This window comes from Malaclemys terrapin, chromosome 7, assembly GCF_027887155.1.
Source record: "Malaclemys terrapin pileata isolate rMalTer1 chromosome 7, rMalTer1.hap1, whole genome shotgun sequence".
NCBI classification, from domain to species: domain Eukaryota; kingdom Metazoa; phylum Chordata; order Testudines; family Emydidae; genus Malaclemys; species Malaclemys terrapin.
In genome coordinates, this window is record NC_071511.1 from 106,326,614 (window position 1) to 106,348,336 (window position 21,723).

The following is a 21,723-nucleotide window of genomic DNA, read 5'->3' on the forward strand; positions in this document are numbered from 1 at the left end:
ACTGATCAAGATGTCATCCAGGAAGAGATACACATCTGAGTCTGGCTGTTGTTGCCACCAGAAACTTGGTAAAGACCTTGATCGCCAACAAAAGGTGTTTGGTACTGATAGTGGACCGTGCCTATCAATGCAAGGACTGGCTGGCTGAGAACAGGCAGGGCACAATTCACTCTCTGAAGAGCCCATAAAAGCCGTTTCACAGATAGAGCACCACTTGAATTTATGTTGGTGTTTCTGCAACAGCTCTTCCAGGGGTGGGAGGACTGTGGGGGTAGCAGAAGAGTCTGGTAAGTAGGCACTGCAGTGCTGGCTCCATACCCTGCTACCTGATACCCAATCCAAGACAGGGAGAAGAAAGAAAGGCTGCTCACTACTGTCACACATACTATTTCAACCATTTTGTGTGTAAGATGGAAAAGAAAAGTCAGGAGCAAAGTGAACTGCCACTTTGCTGCTGAAGAGGCAGAAGATCTGGCAACAAGCCGGCAAAGGGATGTGCTACTGTTTTGAACTGACTCTGGAAACTGCAGACAGGAATGGAGTAGCCCATATGTATCAGAATTGTGGAGAGACACTGAACTGCAGAAATTATTATGACTCTGGCACCTAATCACCATTCACCTTTCATATCAACAATAATATTGCAAAAGTTGTATATTTGCTGCCAAAGTCATAAAGAAAACCGAAGTCGTGATTTAATAGAGCTGTTGGTCAACTACTTAGATCAGTGTTTCTCAAACTGGGGCCGCAGCTTGTGAAGGGAGAGCCCCTGGCGGGCCGGGCCGGTTTGTTTACCTGCCCCGTCTGCAGGTCCAGCCGATCGCAGCTCCCACTGGCCGTGGTTCGCCGCTGCAGGCCAATGGGAGCTGCTGGAAGCGGTGCGGGTTGAGGGAACATACTGGCCGCCGCTTCCAGCAGCTCCCATTGGCCTGCAGCGGCGAAATGCGGCCAGTGGGAGCCGCAATCAGCTGGACCTGTGGACGGGGCAGGTAAAAAACCGGCCTGCCAGGGGCTTTCCCTACACAAGCATCAGCCCCAGTTTGAGAAACACTGACATAGATACAGTGTTTGTTGAAGCGGCAAACATGTTTTTTGTCTGCAGTAACCTCTTCTGCCACTGCAGAAAGAATGTTTTCTTCATTTGGACTATATAACTCTAATTTGAAAAATCAATGAGAAGTCAGGATAAGTCCATTGACTTCCAATTTGTTTCCACTGTCTGTAACTGCAGTGTCAGCTTTGCCTTTCAAGCTCTGTGGATGAAATCCTGGCTCCACTGAAATGAATGGCTAAATGCCCATTGACTTCAGCAGGGTCAGAATTCCATATTCCATTTCCTCCCACAACTCCTAGGTCTGGGAATCTAACATCAGCTCTCTGTACCACTATGCATGTAGGCAAGTGCCTCACTGCCACCTCTGTTGAAATCCTCATCTATTTAACACACACAACTCTAACTGTTACCAGTCCCTTTCATATTTTTTTGCCTCCCTCTGCGCCCCCCTCCGCCCACAATTCATAGCAACCCAAATTCCAGCATATGAGAAACACTTCTTCCTACAAGTGAGAAGACAGAAGCATGATCACATCACCCCACACAATTCAACTGGCTCCCCATTTATTTCAGGATCCTTTTCAAAATTGCCACCTTTTTTAAGCTTTGGCTTTATTCAGCTGAGCTCACAGATCTGGTGTCTGTCTGCTCATCTACCATTAGCCTTCTCACTGTCCCATCAGACATTCTGGTCCCCACCCAACCTTCTCATCTGCAACTTCTTCCATCTGGAACAGACTGTCCTAACACTGTCTAATTGATTCTCCATCTAATGTCAAATCTCAACCAAAAATATATCTTTTTTCCCTTGCCTACAGAGTACTTCGACTTCTCTCTCCTCCTGCTGTTGGTTAATCCCTGTAGTTGGGTTAACATTCTAAAATGTTTGGGAAGCAGGATGTATGAATGCTACATAAAAACTCAATTATATTATATTACTGACTAGGGAATAAAAAAAGGAGGTCTTGTGTTTTCTAACAAACAGAACAGGCAACAGATTTACCAGGGGCCCACTTCATCTTTCTATCTTCAATCATCTCAACATGTAGATATTTAGACAGTACTAACAGCCATTCTACAGTCCGACTTTGAAATTCTACTCAACCAAGACAAAAATTTTGTGACAGACAAGTGGTAAAGGGTGGGCAAACACATTTGGTGCCTCAGCAGCCAATTTGCATGACACTGCTATATGGCTGCCACAGTGCAATTTAAAGGATTTTGGCTTATTTAATAAAACAGACAACTGACACATACATGTGTTATGAACAGGACCGGCTTTAGCAGGTGCGGGGCCCCACGCCGGGACACGAATTGTCTCGCGCCCCCCCCCCCACTCCACCCTGGCCCCACCCCAACTCCACCCCCTCCCTAACCATTGGATCCCTCCCCAAATTCCCACCCTGGCCCCGCCCCCAGCCCCGCCCCCTCACTGCCCCATTGGATCCCTCCCCAAATCCCTGCCCTGGCCCCGCGTCTTTCCCAAGCACGCCACATTCCTCCTCCTCACTCCTCCCTCCCAGGCTTGCGCTGATCAGCTGTATGGCGGGGGGAGAAGCAGGACGCAGCTTTTTTTTTTCCCCGCTCTGCCGGCAGCCCCGGACGTTGCGGGGCCCTCTTAGGCACGGGGCCCCATTCTGGGTCACATCCCCAGTACCTCCTGCCATCCCACTACTCCACCCCTTTCTACTAAGCCCCTCCTCTCTCCAGGGTCAATCCTCAGCAGCCTCTGCCATCCCACTCTTTTATCCCTGACAGTCCCCACCCCCTCCTAAGCCACTCCCCAGCACCCCCAGCCAGCCCACTACTTCACCTCTGCCAGCCCCCCCGCCACTCCCCAGCGCCCCCAGCCATCCCACTACTTCACCTCTGCCACCCTACCTTCCAAGTCACTCCCCAACGCCCCCAGCCATCCCACTACTTCACCTCTGCCAGCCCCCCATCACTCCCCAGCCATCCCACTACTTCACCTCTGCCACCCTACCTTCCAAGTCACTCCCCAACACCCCCAGCCATCCCACTACTTCACCTCTGCCAGCCCCCCCATCACTCCCCAGCCATCCCACTACTTCACCTCTGCCACCCTACCTTCCAAGTCACTCCCCAACACCCCCAGCCATCCCACTACTTCACTTCTGCCAGCCCCCTCCCCGTCACTCCCCAGCACCCCCAGCCATCCCACTACTTCACTTCTGCCAGCCCCCTCCCCATCACTCCCCAGCACCCCCAGCCTCCCCCCAGTCCCCCCGCCACTCCCCAGCGCCCCCAGCCAGCCCACTACTTCACCTCTGCCAGTCCCCCCGCCACTCCCCAGCGCCCCCAGCCAGCCCATTACTTCACCTCTGCCAGTCCCCCCAGCCAGCCCATTACTTCACCTCTGCCAGCCCCCCCGCCACTCCCCAGCACCCCCAGCCATCCCACTACTTCACCTCTGCCAGTCCCCCCATTACTCCCCAGTCCCCCCGCCACTCCCCAGCGCCCCCAGCCAGCCCACTACTTCACCTCTGCCAGCCTCCCCGCCACTCCCCAGCGCCCCCGCCACCCCACTACTTCGCCCTCCTCCCCAGCGTCCCCTCTTCCACGGACTGTTGTCCCGGCTCTTCCTCTCCGGGCTCGCTCACCCTTGCTCGACTCCATGGCGGGCGGGCGGGCGGCAGCTACCCCAGAATCTCTTACACCGCCTCTCTTCACCTCTGGGCGGAGCCCGGCGTCCCGTCCCCACGGCAACGCTGAGGGGGGGATGGTCGGCCCACAGCTAAGCGGAGATAGGCCCAGAGGGCTCCTCAAACATGAATGGGCCGCGGCAGCGCGCCTGCCCCCGCGGCTTGGCCCGCCGAAAGAGGCAAGGCGAGAAACTGCTTAACCCCAGGTATCCCTCCGCCAGAGGCTTCTAGAACGAACTTCAAGGCCTCCTGACCCATCCAGTGTATATCCATGCGCCAGGAGCCCCCCCAAAAGCCATCACCCACAATGGGATTCCATCATAGAGCCCCCATCAACCAGCAGCCCCCTGACCCACATTCCTCATCTGTCCCCAGGTCCCCTTTACCCACTCTGAATGTGTTTGCTAATGGTCTCAAGGCCCCGGGCCCTGGCCAGCCCTCTACTCCTCCTTGATGAAGGGTTACATAGTAGCTATGGGCCCCTTGGGTCCAGTTAGTAACACCTGTTGGGTGCAGGATCTCAGTGACTCTGAGGGGAGGTAGTTATGGGGTGTGCGTTGCTCCCTGTGGAGGGATTCAGTGTCCCTGATGAAGCGGGGTCTTTATGTTCCTGGGAAAGGCTAAGCAGAGGGCGTGGGTATCATGGGGTTGCTTGCTGCCGAAGGAACGCACAGTGCGTAAGGGCTGTAGTTGTTTATGGTAGAAAGATACTAATGAGTGAAGGGGTTATGTGGCTTCTGGCAGCAGATATAAAGTGGGAGAGGGGAAGCAGGGATTGTGTGGCTCTTGGTGGAGGGATACATGTTGTGGACAGTGGCTGGTGGCTCCTGCTAGAACAGCGTTTCTCAAATGCAGCCACCAGGGACTTTTCTTGCAGCCAAAACCTTCTGGGCGATGATGGGGGGACAGGGAGGAAGCAGCAGCAGCAGCTCCTCCCCCAGGGCTGCCAGCAGGGGTTCGGCCCTGGCCCCTCTGAAGCCACAATTTCACAAACACTGGAGGAGCGGGCAGACAGTGTGACTTCCCCACCTTCCTGGGGGCAATGGGGTTCGCACATCCGGCTTCAGCCCTGGGGTGGCGGGTGGCAGGCTCCGGCTGTGGGACTTCAGGTTCCGGCTGCAGACTCTAGCCCCAGCCACGTGGCAGTGAGTGCTGGCCCTGGCCTCCATTGTCCCTGGCCCCTACTGCCTCCCTACCCACTTCCCCATCCAGGGCTTAATTTGTCATCCAGCTTGCTGGGGCTGAGTAAATCTGCTCTGGAAAGTGATATTTGTATGTTTGTTAATATCACTTTTCAGTGCCTCCCAGCTAGCTGGCAAGTCTGCTTCTGTGAAAAGTGATATAACACACAAATATCACTTTTCACAGCAGCAGACTTACTAGCTAGCAAGTCTAATTTAAAAAAGCAACCAAAAAAGGCAAAAGAAACAACAAAAGACAAGAACATGAAAAGCACCTTATTTGTGTTTCTATTCTGTGTAGGTCCAGTAAAGAATAGAGAAGTTATTTTTATTATTGAGTTTGCAACAACAAAAAACCTTCCATGAATAAATGGCAATGATTTGGATATGTATATGTGCATGTTTATTTGTTTTTCCTAAAGTTACTTAAGTATTTTAGGAAAAATTGTCAGAGTGGCCACCTGCAAGAGTTGGTGGCCGCACTCTGAGGCCATCAAAAAATTTGTTGTGAGAACCCCTGTGCTAGAAAGGAGCAGAGGAAGAAACCATGTCTCCTGGCAGAGGAATACCTACTGGGTGAGATGACATAGGTGGATCCTAGTACAAGGCTCTGTGGTGGGTGAGGGGGGTACTATGGCTCCTGGAGGAGGGATACCTGCTGAATGAGGTGGAGTACATAGATTCTAGTGCAATGTTCTATGGTCTCTGGGTCAGAAGGGCACCGTGGCTGCTGGCAGAGGAATGACTGTATCTGTAAAGAAAGCTAAATTTTCTTCATCTCTGACCATTTTGGATTAAGAAGGTGTGTGCATGCCACAACATAATGTGGATTAAAACTTTGTTTTTACTGAAGAACATGACCTATGAAGGAAGGCTGAAAGAATTGGGTTTGTTTAGTTTGGAAAAGAGAAGACTGAGAGGGGACATGAAAGCAGTTTTCAGGTATTTAAAAGGGTGTCATAAGGAGGAGGGAGAAAACTTGTTCACCTTAGCCTCTAAGGATAGAACCAGAAGCAATGGGTTTAAACTGCAGCAAGGGAGGTCTAGGTTGGACATTAGGAAAAAGTTCCTAACTGTCAGGGTGGTTAAACACAGGAATAAATTGCCTAGGGAGGTTGTGGAATCTCCATCTCTGGAGATATTTAAGAGTAGGTTAGATAAATGTCTATCAGGGATGGTCTAGACAGTATTTGGTCCTGCCATGCGGGCAGGGGACTGGACTCGATGACCTCTCGAGGTCCCTTCCAGTCCTAGAATCTATGAATCTATGTATTTTTACTGAGATGACGGTAGTATACAAAATTATTTAAGAGGGGGAGGAAGAATAGGAGGATGGATCCTCAACTGTTGAATTCATTAGGAGCTGAGAGAGCTGAGCAATTCCTAAAATTGGATCTTTAATTAACAGATAACGCAGATATCTCAAAAAAAAATTGCTCAAATAGATTTTTCTAAAACAAGTCTGGAAACCATGTTATTAATATGTAGCAATTTGAAAAAGAGCACTATCTTGTACTTGAAGAACTCTGTGTAGCCTCCAAAGCTTGTCTCTCTCATGAACAGAAATTAATCCAATAAAAATATTACGTCATCTCACTTTGTCTCGAATATTCTGGGACCAACATTGCTACAACACTTCAAGTATCAGTAGATAGAATTTAGCCTCATAGTCACACTGTTTCTTTCTTTCTAAAATGCTAGAAATTCCCTCTACATTTTCTCTCTCCAAAACTAATGCCTGGAAAGATGTGCTTTCTCTGAAGTTAACAGCATAAATGATGTGAACACTGGCTACATACCATACCAAGCAGCAGGAGTTTCCTTTCCTTGTCAAGAGTTCCTGTTTCCTCTGGTGAGTAGGAGGGGGAAGTGCTGATGTCACAACAATGTTTCTCTGTACCCCTGGAGGCTACATGAATTTTTCCCTCCTACTGTCAGGTCTGCAGATGCTTCCTCACGGTCTTCACTCTGGATAAATGTCCCTTCTGGGGTTTACCAGCATTTATAGACTGCTGAAATTGTATACTTCCTTTTTCAGAATGCTAAGGACTTGTCTGCACTAAAAAGTTTTGCCACTTCAGTTATACCATCATGCCTAGTTTATGCAAATATAAATTACTAGTCTGCTACAAACAATACCCCTATAGTGTGGATGCATTTATACCGGTATAAAAGTGATTATACCAGTATAGCTTATTCCAGTTCAAGAAGCGAAATAAGTTAAACCAATATAACTGTGTCCACAGAAGGGCTTATACTGGTATAACTGTATTGATAAAAAATCAGCCCCCCTAACCTCCATAGTTATACCAGGACAACTTTACAAACATAGAGCAGGCCTAATTCAGGGCATCAGGGTCCAACTGCAGCTGTCCCACTTCTCTGTTTCAGTCTTGAGTTGATCTTAACTCCCACTATTGTTTCTCAGTCAGACCGTTTTTCCATGGGGATATTCTAGAACATTTTCCAAAATGGGCCTAAAACTCATACTGCTGCTAACTAAACACCTGGGGACAGGTGCTAGTACACCACATCACTGCATGTAGTCTCATTTTGAGACCTGTTTTATTTAACATATATTTACATAAACACATCAAAACATATACACACAGTGCATACTAATAAACATGTTATACAACACACCGTTTGATCTTCTTGTTTCAGTGATTTTCTCAGATCACTGGTATATCGTATAATGGGGACCAGTGAGGAAACTATACCATACTGCAAAATTCTCATTTCCAATCTGAAAGGAAACTCAAGTACCTCTCAGTGGCTGAGGTGGTATTATTTGCCCTACAGTATATATTTTGAGGATATACTATGTTTGAACTCTCTCTAAGAAGTAGGTGGCCATGCTGTGCTCAGGCTGTGCCCACTCAGGTGTCCCATCTGTATTTGGCTGTATAGCCCAGGACTCTGTGGAGCCACATCTACACTAGGACATTGACCCATTCTTGGCAACCATTGTCATCAGCAGGTTCCTTCTGAACTGGTGTTGAAGTGGATTGTGTGCATGGGACAAAACTATTTTTAGCATCATTATTGCAGAAAGTATGATGAAACAGTGATGTAATAAGCTTTTGGTAACATTGCTAAAATGTTGTTGCCCCATCTACACGAGCAGTCAAACTATTGTCAGCATGGGTTCAAGGTAAAATCTGTTGCTGACAACCACTGTTAGTAATGGTCAGTGTCCAAGTGTAAATGGACCTTTAGAGTAGACAGAGGAGTTGAAATCTGTAGGAATTGTGACATGTTTGAACTTCTTATTGGAAGCCCCTGTACAGAAGGCTTTTGCTGGAAATCTGTTCACTGAATGAACAGAAATATATGAGCTATGTGTTATTCTTAAAATCTGTTTTCTTTGTAAGCCCATGGTGCATTAAAGTTCTTCATTAAGGGTTCCTTAAATAAATTTAATGAAATGTCTCTGATCTCTCCCTTTTTGGGTAAGACTATGAAAGGAAGGACTGGGGCAGTTTGAGACAGCTTTCCCTGTGGAAAAGTTCCCGATGAAATGTACTTATATCTGAATGCTTGTTAAATATACTTCTCATACATGAGGAAAATACAACTGCTATGTCAAACATCTCATAAAAAAGTATCTATAGAGATTTAACTCCATTGCATATGTAATGTTCATTGTACATAGCCATTTTGTCATGGCTAACATTTTAGCATCAAAGCCCTCCGAAAATATGGAACAAGGGAATGAGGAGGGGTACGCACAAGGGAGTAGGATTTAATGAGAAGAAGGTGTTAAAATGAAAACTGGATAGAAAGATAACGAAAGAAGTGGGAGGGAAATGGAGAGCTGAACAAAAGAAAGAAAAGGATATAAAAATTGCTTAATGGATACAACTGCAGACAATTTCGTTAGTAGCTGTAATTTAGGAATGGATACTGTGGTTTTCAAAAATGAAATGCCAAGCGTTTAGATTCCCAGATCCTTTCCTCCAAAGAATATGCCAGTTTCAAAGAGAATAAACTAAAACATTTGATTACAAAGTATAAAAAAGGTATTCTCTCTTAGATAGCATTTGTTTTCTAAAATACACTGGTAACAAATAACTGTTGTCTGGCTAAGTTAAAAGAAACATTTTGTGATCAGAGAGCTCACACATAGGGCCTAATCCAAAGCCCAGTGCCATCAAAGGAAGTGACCCAATGCAGATTTTGGATCAAGCACATCAGGAGAAGTATTTGTTAGCAGTGTAAGGTATTTTTTTAATCAACTTTTAAATAATCCACAACACTTTTTGAAAAAAAATAAGGGATAGTGTACCAGAGATATGTCTACACAACACACTAAGCCTGAGTCTGTGGGACCTGGGCTTGTGGACTCATGTTTCCAAGCCCACGCTTGAGCATCCACGCTGCAATAGAAACTCAGGCCTCACAACTGTGAACGCATGTCCATAGTACACTATGCAGACCCAATTCAGAACTTCAGCTTCTATGGTCGTGTACTATTGTACTCCAGGATTCCTATCACCCCTGGCATCTGAAACCGCTCTGTTGCTTTCTCCATAGTGGGTTATGGGAGAACGTGGTTTGTCTGTCTGTCCTGCAGGAGTTGACTGGAAGAATTTTGGGTTGTTTTAGCTCATGAACACATCCAGCTGAGACATTTTATTTCCTCACACTCCCTGCAGCCGGAGCCAACAGGGATCCTGCCCTGGTGGAAGAATTTCTCTACCGCATGCTGTCGGTCCTGTTTCGGGCACAGGCAGAACATCTGCAAGACACTGGTGGACATTTCAGCAGCAGTTTTTGACTTGCTGAAGGCACCTCTCAGTGGGGCATACTAACATGTCAGCTGCAAACCAGCTGATGCTGCTCATGCCTGTTGCCCTAACTGCAGATTGCCCCTATATAGACCAGGGCTTCTGGAGTGGGGCTGCAAGCACAGACTTGTGGGGATCACACTGTCATGCGCACCTGAGATGACCAGCAGGAGGTCCAGAACTTTCACATAAAGAAGCAGACATTTTTGGAGTTTGGGGATCAGCTTGCCCCTATCCTCCAGCTCCAGGACACCCACCTGAGGGCAATCGTGCCAGGCCAGAAGTGAGTTGCTATAGCCATCTGGAAGCTGGCTATCCCAAACTTCTACAGGTCTGTGTCTAACCAGTTTGGAGTTGGCAAATCAACTGTGTGGGATGTTGTGGCAGAGGTTTGTGAGGTGATCAGAACTGTTATTTACCTGAAGATGGTAGGCATAATAAATGCTTCAGAAATAATTGCTGGTTTTCAGAGAATGGACTTTCCAGGCTGCACAGGGCCATTGATGGGACTCATATGCCTGTAGTTTGCCCACCAAAATGAGTACATAGGCCATAAAGGATACCACTCTACCGTTATGCAGGTCCTGGTTGACCACAAAGGCAGATTCATGGATACTAACGTGGGATGCACTGGCAGGGTGCATGATGCCAAAGTGTTTTGGAGATCAGGACTTTACCTTCATAGAGAGGCTGGGACATTATTCCCATCAAATGACATTGTTAGAAATGGAGTCACTGTCCCCTCTGTTTAGGGTGACCAGATAGCAAGTATGAAAAATTGGGACAGGGGGTGGGAGGTAATAGGCACCTATATAAGACAAAGTCCCAAATATCGTGACTGTCCCTATAAAATCAGGACATCTGGTCATCCTACCACTGGTATTTTATAGGTCCCCACTCTTCCCCTGTTGCCATGGCTTATGAAACTGTACCCTGATTTCAGAGGACCTGCCAAAAGAAGGTTCAACTACACTCAGTAGCTGTAGGACGGTGGTAAAATGTGTATTTGACAGATTGAAATCCCACTGTCACTACTTTCAAAACTATTTGGATGCCAGTGTCATTAACACAGTCTGCATTATTGGGGCTTGCTTTGCTCTGCACAATGCCAGCAAGGAGAAGGGGGAACCTTTTCACCAGGCGTGGACTCGGGACCCTGCAGGATATCTGAACTGGTACACAGAGCCAGACAATACACCTGTCCAGACTGGTGCTAGACCCAGACACGCAAATCAGGGATGCTTTGGGAGCCAACATGAATTTGCACAATCTCATGCATGAGGAGGAATTAAATGGCATATGAGGTTATTCTGTGAGAGAGATTTTTGTAAATGTGTAGGTATTGTGCACCATGAAATCTGTAAACACTTTCATGAAATGTATGGGGATGTGTTATGTATTTTATCCATACTGGCAATGTACTGCCATTTACAGTTTGTGGAATACTGTGATGACAGTTGGTAAATTTTTATTCTGAAAGGTTGACATTCAGCATGGGATGACCTTCATTAAAGTTGGTGCCACTTTGATGATTACATATAATAAAATTTGTTATTGTACTCTTATGTGCAAATCCAACATTTTATTTTACAGAGGTAATTATATACTGTAATAACCAACAATGCAGACCAGCTGCCATCATGGCATGCAGTGCAATAATATAAACTAACTTGGTCAGAAAAAAAAACAGGCAAAGGTCCATATTGTCCTCGGCCTTGCTGGCAAGTTTTGCACATACAGGCCATACCTGGACCGGAGGGAATTAACACACAGGGTACATTTGTCCATTCCATGTACTAGTGTTTGCCTGTAATATGCTCCAGCCACCCCCTGAGTTGTCCAAAGAATGGATGCTCTGCAGGACTTGATAGTGATAAGGGGACTGAGGCCCTGGTTCAGGAGCAGGAGATGAAGGTTGCACTGGAGCCTGCAGTCTGGTACCCATCAGCTCCAGTAATCACTCAAATGGCTACTTCTGCTATGCTGTTTTCCATCTTCAACCTGGTGGTCATGCTCTATGAATCTGTCTGCCAGTTTCTCCTCACACTGTTCAGCCTCTGTCTTTTTTTCCACCCAGTGGTCATCCTTATCCTTTTGGTAGCTGAGCTGGGCCTTCTGGACCTGGATCTACCAATTTGTTTTGTCAAGCAGGTCTCTCTTCAGCTCATCTGAGACTCTCTTTTTTCTTCCTCTGCAGTAGGGTGGTTTGCACATCTGGGCTCCTAGTGCCTTGTGCTTGCCCTGTGGCGATGGAAGGACCTCAAAAGGAGGGAGACAGAGAACATTATTGAGCATGGTGTAAAATACATTTTACAGTTTGTGAAAGGGGTGCTATTAACCCAAGTCAAAAGATTATACTGTACTTTTTATCAGTGGGCTGTATTCTATTCTATTCTATTCACACAAAAAACACCATCCACTTCAGATGTCTTTGGAGCAGCACTGGAAACCAGATATCATGGTAAGACAGAAAATTAAATTAAAATTATTCCTATACCCTCTTTTTGGGGGGAGGAAAGATTATTGGAAGTGTGGAACTTACGAGTGGTCTAGTTACAAGCTATGATCGTTCATTCATGTCAGGCAGGCAAGCTCTGGAGAACATTGATATTCTGGAGGTCCCCAAGTGGAACCGTGAACTTCTGGTCCAGGCCAGCAGAGGACAGCCATCCGTGTATGCTAAGGAGCTATTTTGGTGACTGGAATGGATGAGGCTCATGAGCTACAAAGGTAGCCCAAATAAGTATGCGCTGTCCTGGAACATAACAGACCATCTGGAGTTCCTGCTCTGTGAGAAGTTTGCTTTCATCACCTGCCAGCAGTGGGTGAAAATTCATGGTGACATCTACAAGATGCTGAATTAGCATGGAGACACAGTACAGCCTCCTTGCAAGTACCCTGTGTCCATGCAAACACCTGATTCACTGCCACCATTGGGACTCTTAACACAGATAGACTGACACCCACTGCTGCAGTTTGGACTCATACATTAAAGCCAACAGTGGACCAAATACACACTCTGGTTTTGTTTGGACTCATAACAGCCAGGTTTTTGGGGACTCAGTTCACAGGCAGTCAGGAACAGTGCCTGCATAGCTAATTTGTAAGGTGTGGTGTTTTACATGGGAGGGCTATGTGAGGTTATGAATTGTGGCACACCAACCCATACATATACCAATCAGTGAGTAACTACTAAAAATGTCATAATAACTATTTTACTTTTTCCCCTTTTTCACTGTGTCCATTTTGAATCCCATTTGGTGGCAGGCTGAAACGCAGGGAGGAACTGGGGGAATGGTGTTGGTTCTGCCCTGAAAGGAAGCACACACAAATCTAGGGTTGTATATTAATAACTTAATAGATCCATAAAATGGAAATCCTTCCCATTCATATAGTAATAAATACAAACATGGCAGCAGAAATTTACCAGGCTCCAGCTTCTGCGCTTGTTCTGATGACGGTTCTGCAGCAGGCTGCTCCCCAGGGCCATCCCCAAATAGTTCCTCCAAGTATGAACCCAGAATGTGCTGTCGCTTTTCTGGCAACACAGCCTCTTCAGTCACCAGCCTCAGTTCCAGTATCACTTCTTGCCCTTTATCAGTGGCTGGCTCTCCTCCAGCTGTGCCTGTGATGCGGGTGGGCATTTATAAGGTTGCTATTGTCGCTCAGCAGAGTTTCATGCACCATGGAGGTACAGTGCTCAGTGCAGTTCCCAGCTGAATTCCTTGTAAAAGAGGCAGGAAGATGGGGAGTTCCCAAAGGTGCTGTTAGTGTCCTTGACTTTGCTATAGTCTGTCTTCAGCCACTTGAACCACTCTCTGCACTGATCTGCTGTCCAGTCAATCCCCAATGCCACCAGCTGATCAGATATAGTTTTGCAGACATGATCATTTTTTGTGCTCTGGCTGAAGTCAGATGTCTCACACCAGAAGTAAACCAGAATCTGGCTGTGCTCCTCTTGACAGCTAGCAACGTGCCTGATGCAGGACTTCATCCTACTGCTGGCCATAGCTAATACATGTTAGCATTGATTGTATTGTTTCCAATTGAATAGTCCACCTGGAAATGAAGGGTTAAATCCCAAGCAGCTGATTTTGAATGAGGAGGTTGCTTCTGGTTCCTGGGAAGCGAGTGGCGAGTTTTGGAATTGAAGGGCTGGGAAGCAAAGCACCAGGTGAATGTGGGACAGTGTTAGTGGACTCTCCAAATGTGAGACTGGTGATGCAGGCTTGAGCTACATCCATACTGCAAAATGCCTGCATCACAGGACTTGGTTCTGTTCCCCCCCCCAGCCCTCGGAGGGTATGTGGGCCTAAATCAAGAGTGGTTCCTGGCCCGAGTCAGACTAATTTCTGTGTGGACAAAAAGGGGGCTTGGGTTTGAACCTGAGTCTAAGCCGAGGCTTAGCGTGCTATGTAGACATACACTAGGTGTTCAGGCCAAATCCTATCTCAGGTTCTGAATATCCCCTCCAATTCCAGGGACCCTGAGTGGCTGCAAGTCCATAGTATTCTCCTCCCCTTTCTGGCACCCTACAAGAACTCTACAGTATCAGGCTTCGCAGGGGATTTATGGGTGAGGCCAGGATGGGAGGGGGACGTACTCTCATAGCATTCTCCTCCATTCACGTAGTATGGCTAAGTTGTGTAATATATATTTGAAAAGATTTTAAATTTAATAATATAATTGGCATTTTTGTTTAATAAACTCAATAGAAATAGAGTAAAATTTAAAAAATTAATAAATATAATCTGAAAAGGTCCATTCAGAAAACCTTATTGTAGAAAAGTAATCACACTCTTGATTTTCTATTTCCATTATAGAAACAAGCTATGTTCCTTATTACAGTCAAAAGGGGAGGGACACAATATAGCACCATCTTACTGATCCACAGCCCCATAATTTATCTCAAAAAGCTCTCCCTAGTTCTCAACAAAGATTTAATAGCACAAGCTGTAGAAAGGATCCACATATCAACATTAAGTCTACAAAATAACTATACTACATCAATATACTACATATTTACTAGTACAGTGTATGCTTCAAAATATTACCATAAACATTTACAATACAATATATAAACATAGTTCAAGCCAGTAGCAAAACTTGCATTGAGATCAATGGGAACAGGCTCTAATTTGTCATTCATCTCAGGGCCGGCTCCAGGCACCAGCTTACCAAGCAGGTGCTTGGGGAGGCGACTTCGGAGAGGGGCAGCACGTCCAGCTGTTCAGTGGCAATTCGGCGGACGGTCCCTCACTCCTGCTTGAAGCGAAGGACTTCCCCCTGAATTGCTGCCGCAGATCGCGATCGCGGGTTTTTTGTTTGTTTGTTTGTTTGTTTTGTTTTTTTGTTTGGCTGCTTGGGGCGGCCAAAACCCTGGAGCTGGCCCTGATTCATCTGCAATGGGTCTTCCATTCATTTATTCAAACTAGTGAGGTTCTGTTCTATACTAATATAAAAGGATACCCAGTCAATGGCCATCTTGCTAAAAAATTAAATGACTTGTGGAATTAGTAAAGAAAGAGAATGTAAACTGATTGTCACCTTGTTTTATTAAAGGCTTAACTGTCATAACAATTATTATTTAATTAATATTTAATTTTCAAATATATTTCTGGCTTTTTAAACCATTATTCAAGAGATCTGGAAACTTGTTTAAACTCACTGTCGCCTATTAATGATAGGATTTTTTTTTTATTTACTTGCCAAGGAACAACCTGAATTTCAACTTTGAATGAGCAACAAGAAAATATGTTGGTCCCAAAACTTAAATTGTAGCCAGGGTCTATGCTGAGCTTGAGGAGAGGGAGTGGTGGCTGCTGCAACTAAACATATGAAAAGCCAATCTGATGCAGGGGCATTTTTTTCCTCTCAAGGACAAGCTACTGATCTCTAGTGCATGACTGTTGGACGTGTCCAACCTTACGCTGAAAATGAAAACTGGGTTCTAGCAGTCCTTGTATATGTCACAGCTACATCCCATACCACATTTCAGGGAGAGCACAACATACAGAATTAGCCATGTCTCTGTGATATGCAGTTTGCGGCACATCTGGCTGAGATGCAGCTGTGGAAAGTATTTAGCAAAGCTGAAGTGTGGGCAGACAAATCATCTGTTCCTTCTGTCATTCAAAGATGCTTCCCAGAGGGAGATCAGTATTTGTCTTCACCCTGAGACTGGACGACTTGGTCAGTCATTGCATCCAAGAGTTTTAAGGACCAGCCAGCCAGTGCTTAATTTGTACTGAAAGAGGTGCTGGGCCTCAAGCAGCGATTTACTTTCATAACTGGTGCGGCAAGTCCAGAGGTGCCGGGGATAAGCCCTGGCAGTACCTGGCACAAATTAAGCACTGCAGTCAGCAGTGTGTTTGGTGAGCAGCATGCAACTAAACTTGTCTGGACTGGGTTTTGGATGTTTAAGGCTACTAGATAATATGATATTTTCTAGCCTGCTTCAGACGGATTTCCACATTGCCATTGTCACGTAGTTTATGAATTTTCAACAAGAGGGCCACCTCCAGAATTAGAATTTTACAAATATCATTATTTACTGTTTGTTCGACAATAGTGCTTAGAGGACCCGGTCAAGATCAGGGCTTATATTGTGCTATTATCAGTTTATTCAAATAACAAATATTTTATACCTTGTGCACTGTTAGGTTGTTGAACTGAGTCAAATGAGTGCTAGTACCTGGAGTTATTTAAATTTCTTATTTTGTCTTTCTGTTGAATTTCTGGTTGTCTTGAAATATTACAATTGACATATCTGTGCTCCTTCTTTAAGAAATATATTTGAGATTTCAGAACTAAATAGACCAAAGGCTGTAAAAGGTCTCACACATTTAATAAATATTTTAATATATATAAAACCTTTCCTCTTTTAACTTTCTAAAGGGCTGCAAAATAGCATTAATTAAAAGGTTTTCTGAATACTTGTCCTGAAACTGAAAGCTTTATTACTGAATGGTATTTTCATATGGCAGTTGTATCACAGGTAAACCCTCTCTCAGCTTTTTCACAATTTTTTTCTACATCCATTATAATTAAGGCTGCGAGTTTGTCATGGAGGTCATGGAAGTCACGGATTCCATGACTTTCCGGGACCTCCATAACTTCTGCAGTGACTGGTGCGCCTGCCCTCTAGGCAGCTCAGGCAGCCCCTGCACCAGTTGCACTGGCCGCTGCTGGGGCAGTCTCAGGCCACCACCCCTCCACCCCCAGGGGCCCCCAGCAGCAGCAGAGTTTGGGTGTGGGAGGAGGCAGGGGATTGGGGCATGAGAGGGGGTGAGGCGGGCTCTGGGCGGTGCTTACCTAGGGGGCTCCCTGGAAGCAGCGACATTCCCCTCGCTCAGCTCCTAGGCGGAGGCATGGCCAGGCAGCTCTGCGCCTGCGGGCACTGCCCCCGCAGCTTCTATTGGCCGTGGTTCCTGGCCAATGGGAGCTGCAAAGCCGGCACTCTGGGCGGAGGCAGTGCACAGACCTGCCTGGCCACACCTTCGCCTAGGAGCTGAGCAAGGGGCATGTCACCACTTCCAGAGAGGCACGGAGCCAGGTAGGGAGCCTGCCGGCCCCGCCAATCCCCTCTGGTTCTCAGACTGCATGCCACTGCCTGTGCCCCTCCTCCCCCCAGCACCAGCGGGGGTCCTGGGCCGCCGGGCCACCATCCCAAGCACAAGCGGTGCCCCCAGATCGCCCCCCTCCCCACAAGATTTAGTCAGGGGTATATAGTAGAAATCATGGACAGGTCACAGGCCGTGAATTTTTGTTTACTGCCCGTGATCTGTCCATGACTTTTATTAAAAATACCCGTGACTAAAACATAGCCTTAATCATAATGGGACAACCACATGACCATCTTCAGAGTCATGTTTTGAATGAGCTCTCCCCTGACATCTAGTGATGCACTGTGGAAGAGGACTTTAAGAGCTGATCTTGTTTGCAAGGGCACACCCACCATGATGGGATTGCTTCCCCAAATGATCACTTTTGGCTGATGTTGGATCCCCAGTCTCCTTGTTATTGGGGCAGGAGTAATAAAGGGTTGTTATCCTTGTTGTGTGACTCAAGGGCAGCAGAACTGTACTTGGCATACCCCAATTGAGGGACTGACCCTCAATGAAATGGCACTCGCTAGGCAGGGGACATGGGTTCCAAAGCCTGGTGAGTAGAAAGAGAGGGTGGGTCCTGCTTAAGAATCTTAGATGCCATTTGACCCTTCCTCTCTCCACTATGTAATAAAAGAGCTAATTTAGATTCAATTGAGAGTCATTACACACTGCAGAACTCTGAAATCACTGATACCAAGGTCTAAGTGTTAGACCTGCTTTGAACAGTGTCTCTTATGCAAGAGACTGTCCGGTGTGCACCAGCAGTGAGGCTCCCCCACTAACAGCTGTGATCACTGAGAGCTGTGTTAAGTGGTGGGACCTGAAGACATCCTGACAGATCGACGATTGGCTGGCAAGGCAGCCAGTGGAGAGGACTGGAATGGAACCCTGCAGAGAGGCATTGCAATCAGCCAGCAGGGTGACTGGTGGAGAGAAGCGGAGTGGAGCAGAGCCCAGCAGAGCGGCTGGCGGAGAGGTGAGGTGATCGGTCAGCAGGGTGGGTGGCGAAGAGGATCGGAGCGAAGCCCGGTGGAGAGGCATGGTGATCAGCCAGCAGGGTGGCTGGTGCAGAGGTACGAAGTGCCAATCAGCTGGCATGGCGGCCAGCGAAGAGGAACAGCGAGTGAGTGCCCAGGCAGCAGAGCAAGTTAGATAACTTCTTATCTCCCCCTCCACCCAGGGTGGGAAGTGAGCTCTGCAGATGCGCTTCTGAACTCTGCGTCTACGCTGACCAAGGACAACAACTGTGAGTGGGGTGCAGAGAAGGGACAGGCACGTTAAAGGGACTTTTGGTTGCTGGACTTAAGAATCTGAGGGAAAAGGACACTGCCCAACTTACTTGAAGGTGGGTCTTTTGCTCATGGTTTATGATTATGAATAAGGCTAAGCTTTGTCATGGATATTTTTGTCACGGGCAATAAACAAAAATTCATGGAAGCCCCTGACCTGTCCCTGACTTTCACTAAAAATATCCCTGACAAAAGGGGTAGACGGGTTCAGCACCCACTGCTGCTGGAGCTCCCAGGTCCCCCACTGCTGTGGTACGTGGGAGCTCTGAGGTCCCCCTGCCCATGGAGCTGGGCTGCTGTGGGGTCTCCTCGCCACCATTGTAACTGGGAGCTGCAGGGTCCCCCAGTTACTGGCCACAGCTGGGCAGCTGCAGAATTCGCTGGCTGCCCAATGCGGCTGGGCAGTTGCAGGATCCCCCAGGGAGTCCCCACTGCCTGCCGCGGCTGGGCAGTGGCCGGGAGTCCCCGGCCACAGCTGGACAACTGCAGGGAGTCCCCTGCCCTTTGCTGTGGCCTAGCAGCTACAGAGTCCGCCAGCCCCCTGCCACTTGTCGTGGCTGGGCAGCTGCAGGGTCCCTCCACCAGGGCGGGGGCTAGGAGATGCAGGGGCAGACCTGGCTGGGAGCTCCAGCCCCGGGGCAGAAAATGTCATGGAGGTCAATGGAAGTCACGGATTCCGTGCCCTCAGTGACATAATCGTAGCCTTAACGATGAACCCTGTTTGCAGTGTTTTCCCAAATTAATGCCAAGTTACTTCCCTCCTTTTATTAAAAGTTTCTTTGCTAGACTCAGACTCTGTGCTTGCGAGAGGGGAAGTATTGCCTCTAAGAGGCACCCAGGGGTTGGTGTGTAATTGTCCCAGATCACTGGGTGGGAGCTCGAGCCAGGTTTTGTATTGTTGAAAAGGAACCTCTAGATACTGAACCCAGCCCTTGTTGCTGCTGACTCTGACTGGCAGAAGGGTTACAGTCACAATAATCACACCTGTAATTTTCTATTCACGGTCAGTCAGGATGCAGCCATGTGTGAGAAAGGTCAGGCTCAGCACACTCTTAGTCTAATCATTCTCCAGACTGGTCTCGGAGCCACAGACAACTGTGCAAGGAAACAAACCAACTATTATTAATTATCTGACTTCAGTAAACAGGCTGTTAAAATGCAGAAAGTAATTGACTTGTGTTAAAATACCTTTCAGCAGAACCATCTTAACTGTGTGTTTTGGGTTTTAGAACTTTTAAAATATATATTACAACACAATTTCAGAGGTAGCAAAAAGACAAAGATGTTTTCTGACCTTTTGAACTGAGGACTCAGGGAATATTTATTCTGAACTGTGAAGCAATGGATTTCTTCAAGTTTGTAGGGTGTCAAGGCTGGATCCCCACTTTGAACTTTAGGGTACAAATGTAGGGGCCTGCATGAAAACTTCTAAGCTTAACTACCAGCTTAGCTCTGGTTCTGCTGCCACCATTTCAATGGATTCCATTCCTGGGAAACTTTGAAAAACCTTCACCAATTCCCTGGTGAATACAGATCCAAACCCCTTGGATTTTAAAACAAGGAGAAATCAATCAGGTTCTAAAAAGAAAGCTTTTAATTAAAGAAAAAAAGGTAAAAATCATCTCTGTAAAATCAGTATGGAAATTAACCTTACAGGGTAATCAAACTTAAAGAGCTCAGAGGACTCCCCTCTAGTCTCAGGTTCAAAGTACAGCAAACAAAGATAAACACTCTAGTAAAAGGTACATTTACAAGTTGAGAAAACAAAGGAAAACTAACACGCCTTGCCTGGCTATTTACTTACAAGTTTGAAATAGGAGAGACTTGTTTAGAAAGATGTGGAGAACCTGGATTGATGTCTGGTCCCTCTCAGTCCCGAGAACGAATACACTCCCAAACAAAGAACACAAACAAAAGCCTTCCCCCCCCAAGATTTGAAAGTATCTTGTCCCCTTATTGGTCCTTTAGGTCAGATGCCAGCCAGGTTACCTGAGCTTCTTAACCCTTTACAGGGAAAAGGATTTTGGAATCTCTGGCCAGGAGGGATTTTGTAGTACTGTACACAGGACAGCTATTACCCTTCCCTTTATAGTTATGACATAGGGTATGAAGGATTTATTAATATAAAGGTCTCCATTAGGGTTCCAGCACCAGTGCTTCATTGCTGGGAATAATATATGAGGGCGAAATTAAGTTTTTAACCTTTTCTTCAGGGTAACACTACTCAGAATTATTTGCAAAAAGAAGAACAGGAGTACTTGTGGCACCTTAGAGACTAACAAATTTATTAGAGCATAAGCTTTCGTGGACTACAGCCCACTTCTTCGGATGCATAATTTCAGAATTATTTGAGTCCAGCAATGGTGACGAAGAAGAGATGTTAGTATGTGAAGAAGATTTAGAGCATAATCCTTTTGATGGCTTACCATACTCATCTCATTATTACAAACTTTTGAAAGAAAGAGAGGAACTTCCATTTTGGAAAGTGAATATCCTTCCATGGAGAGTCTTCTTCGTAATCAAATTGTGATTGTTTCAGGAGATGCTAAGAGTGGCAAAAGTTCCCAAGGGGGTAGTACAGAATACTTACCAAGTGCTATATACTTAATATTTAATATTGAGTTCATATATTTTTCAAGAGCAGATTTCCTTAACTGCTTTCCTAATAACATTGTTAATTATTAAAACTAAAATAATTTTTAAAATTTAATTTATGGTTCACTATTTTTGCTGCTCTGCTTATTTATTATTAAATTTATATTATGCTGATATCTAGAGGCAACAGTCAATATTAAGGCCCCATTGTGCTATGTACTGTAGTGTACTGTAATATTAAGACACTGTCCTTGTCCTAAAGAGTTTACTTACAACGCAAGGGTAGACCCTGTGCCCACAAAGTCCTATTGACTTCAGTGGGGCTTTGTGTGGGCACAGGGATCTGCCTACACATTGTAACTTGAAGGATTGGAGCCTAAGATAAGTGAAATATGAAAGGTGGAGGGAGAGCAATATCAAATATATACACTATTTATATTCAAATGTACAATTCCACTATTTTTCCTGATAATTATAAATAGGTAAAGTAAGTGGCATCTATTTCCAGCTGCCTGCCAAGCCATTATTAATTGGCTGAGTT

General features: G+C 46.2%; 2 protein-coding genes across 3 annotated transcripts in view; one reads left to right on the forward strand and one right to left on the reverse strand.

The window, feature by feature from the left end:
• FANK1 (fibronectin type III and ankyrin repeat domains 1) overlaps window positions 1-3,823 on the reverse strand; it is a 68,845-nt gene extending 65,022 nt beyond the window's left edge. For both annotated transcript variants that reach the window (XM_054035138.1, XM_054035137.1), the window contains exon 1: window positions 3,676-3,823. In XM_054035138.1, coding sequence (XP_053891113.1) covers window positions 3,676-3,691 — 16 coding nt within the window. In that variant the 5' untranslated portion in view covers window positions 3,692-3,823. The remainder of the gene's footprint in view (window positions 1-3,675) is intronic.
• A 9,387-nt stretch (window positions 3,824-13,210) lies between these two features.
• Window positions 13,211-21,723, forward strand: part of DHX32 (DEAH-box helicase 32 (putative)) — a 56,072-nt gene continuing 47,559 nt past the window's right edge. Inside the window, 3 exon segments of the mRNA XM_054035619.1 lie at window positions 13,211-13,379; window positions 20,930-21,070; window positions 21,073-21,155. Coding sequence (XP_053891594.1) covers window positions 13,211-13,379; window positions 20,930-21,070; window positions 21,073-21,155 — 393 coding nt within the window.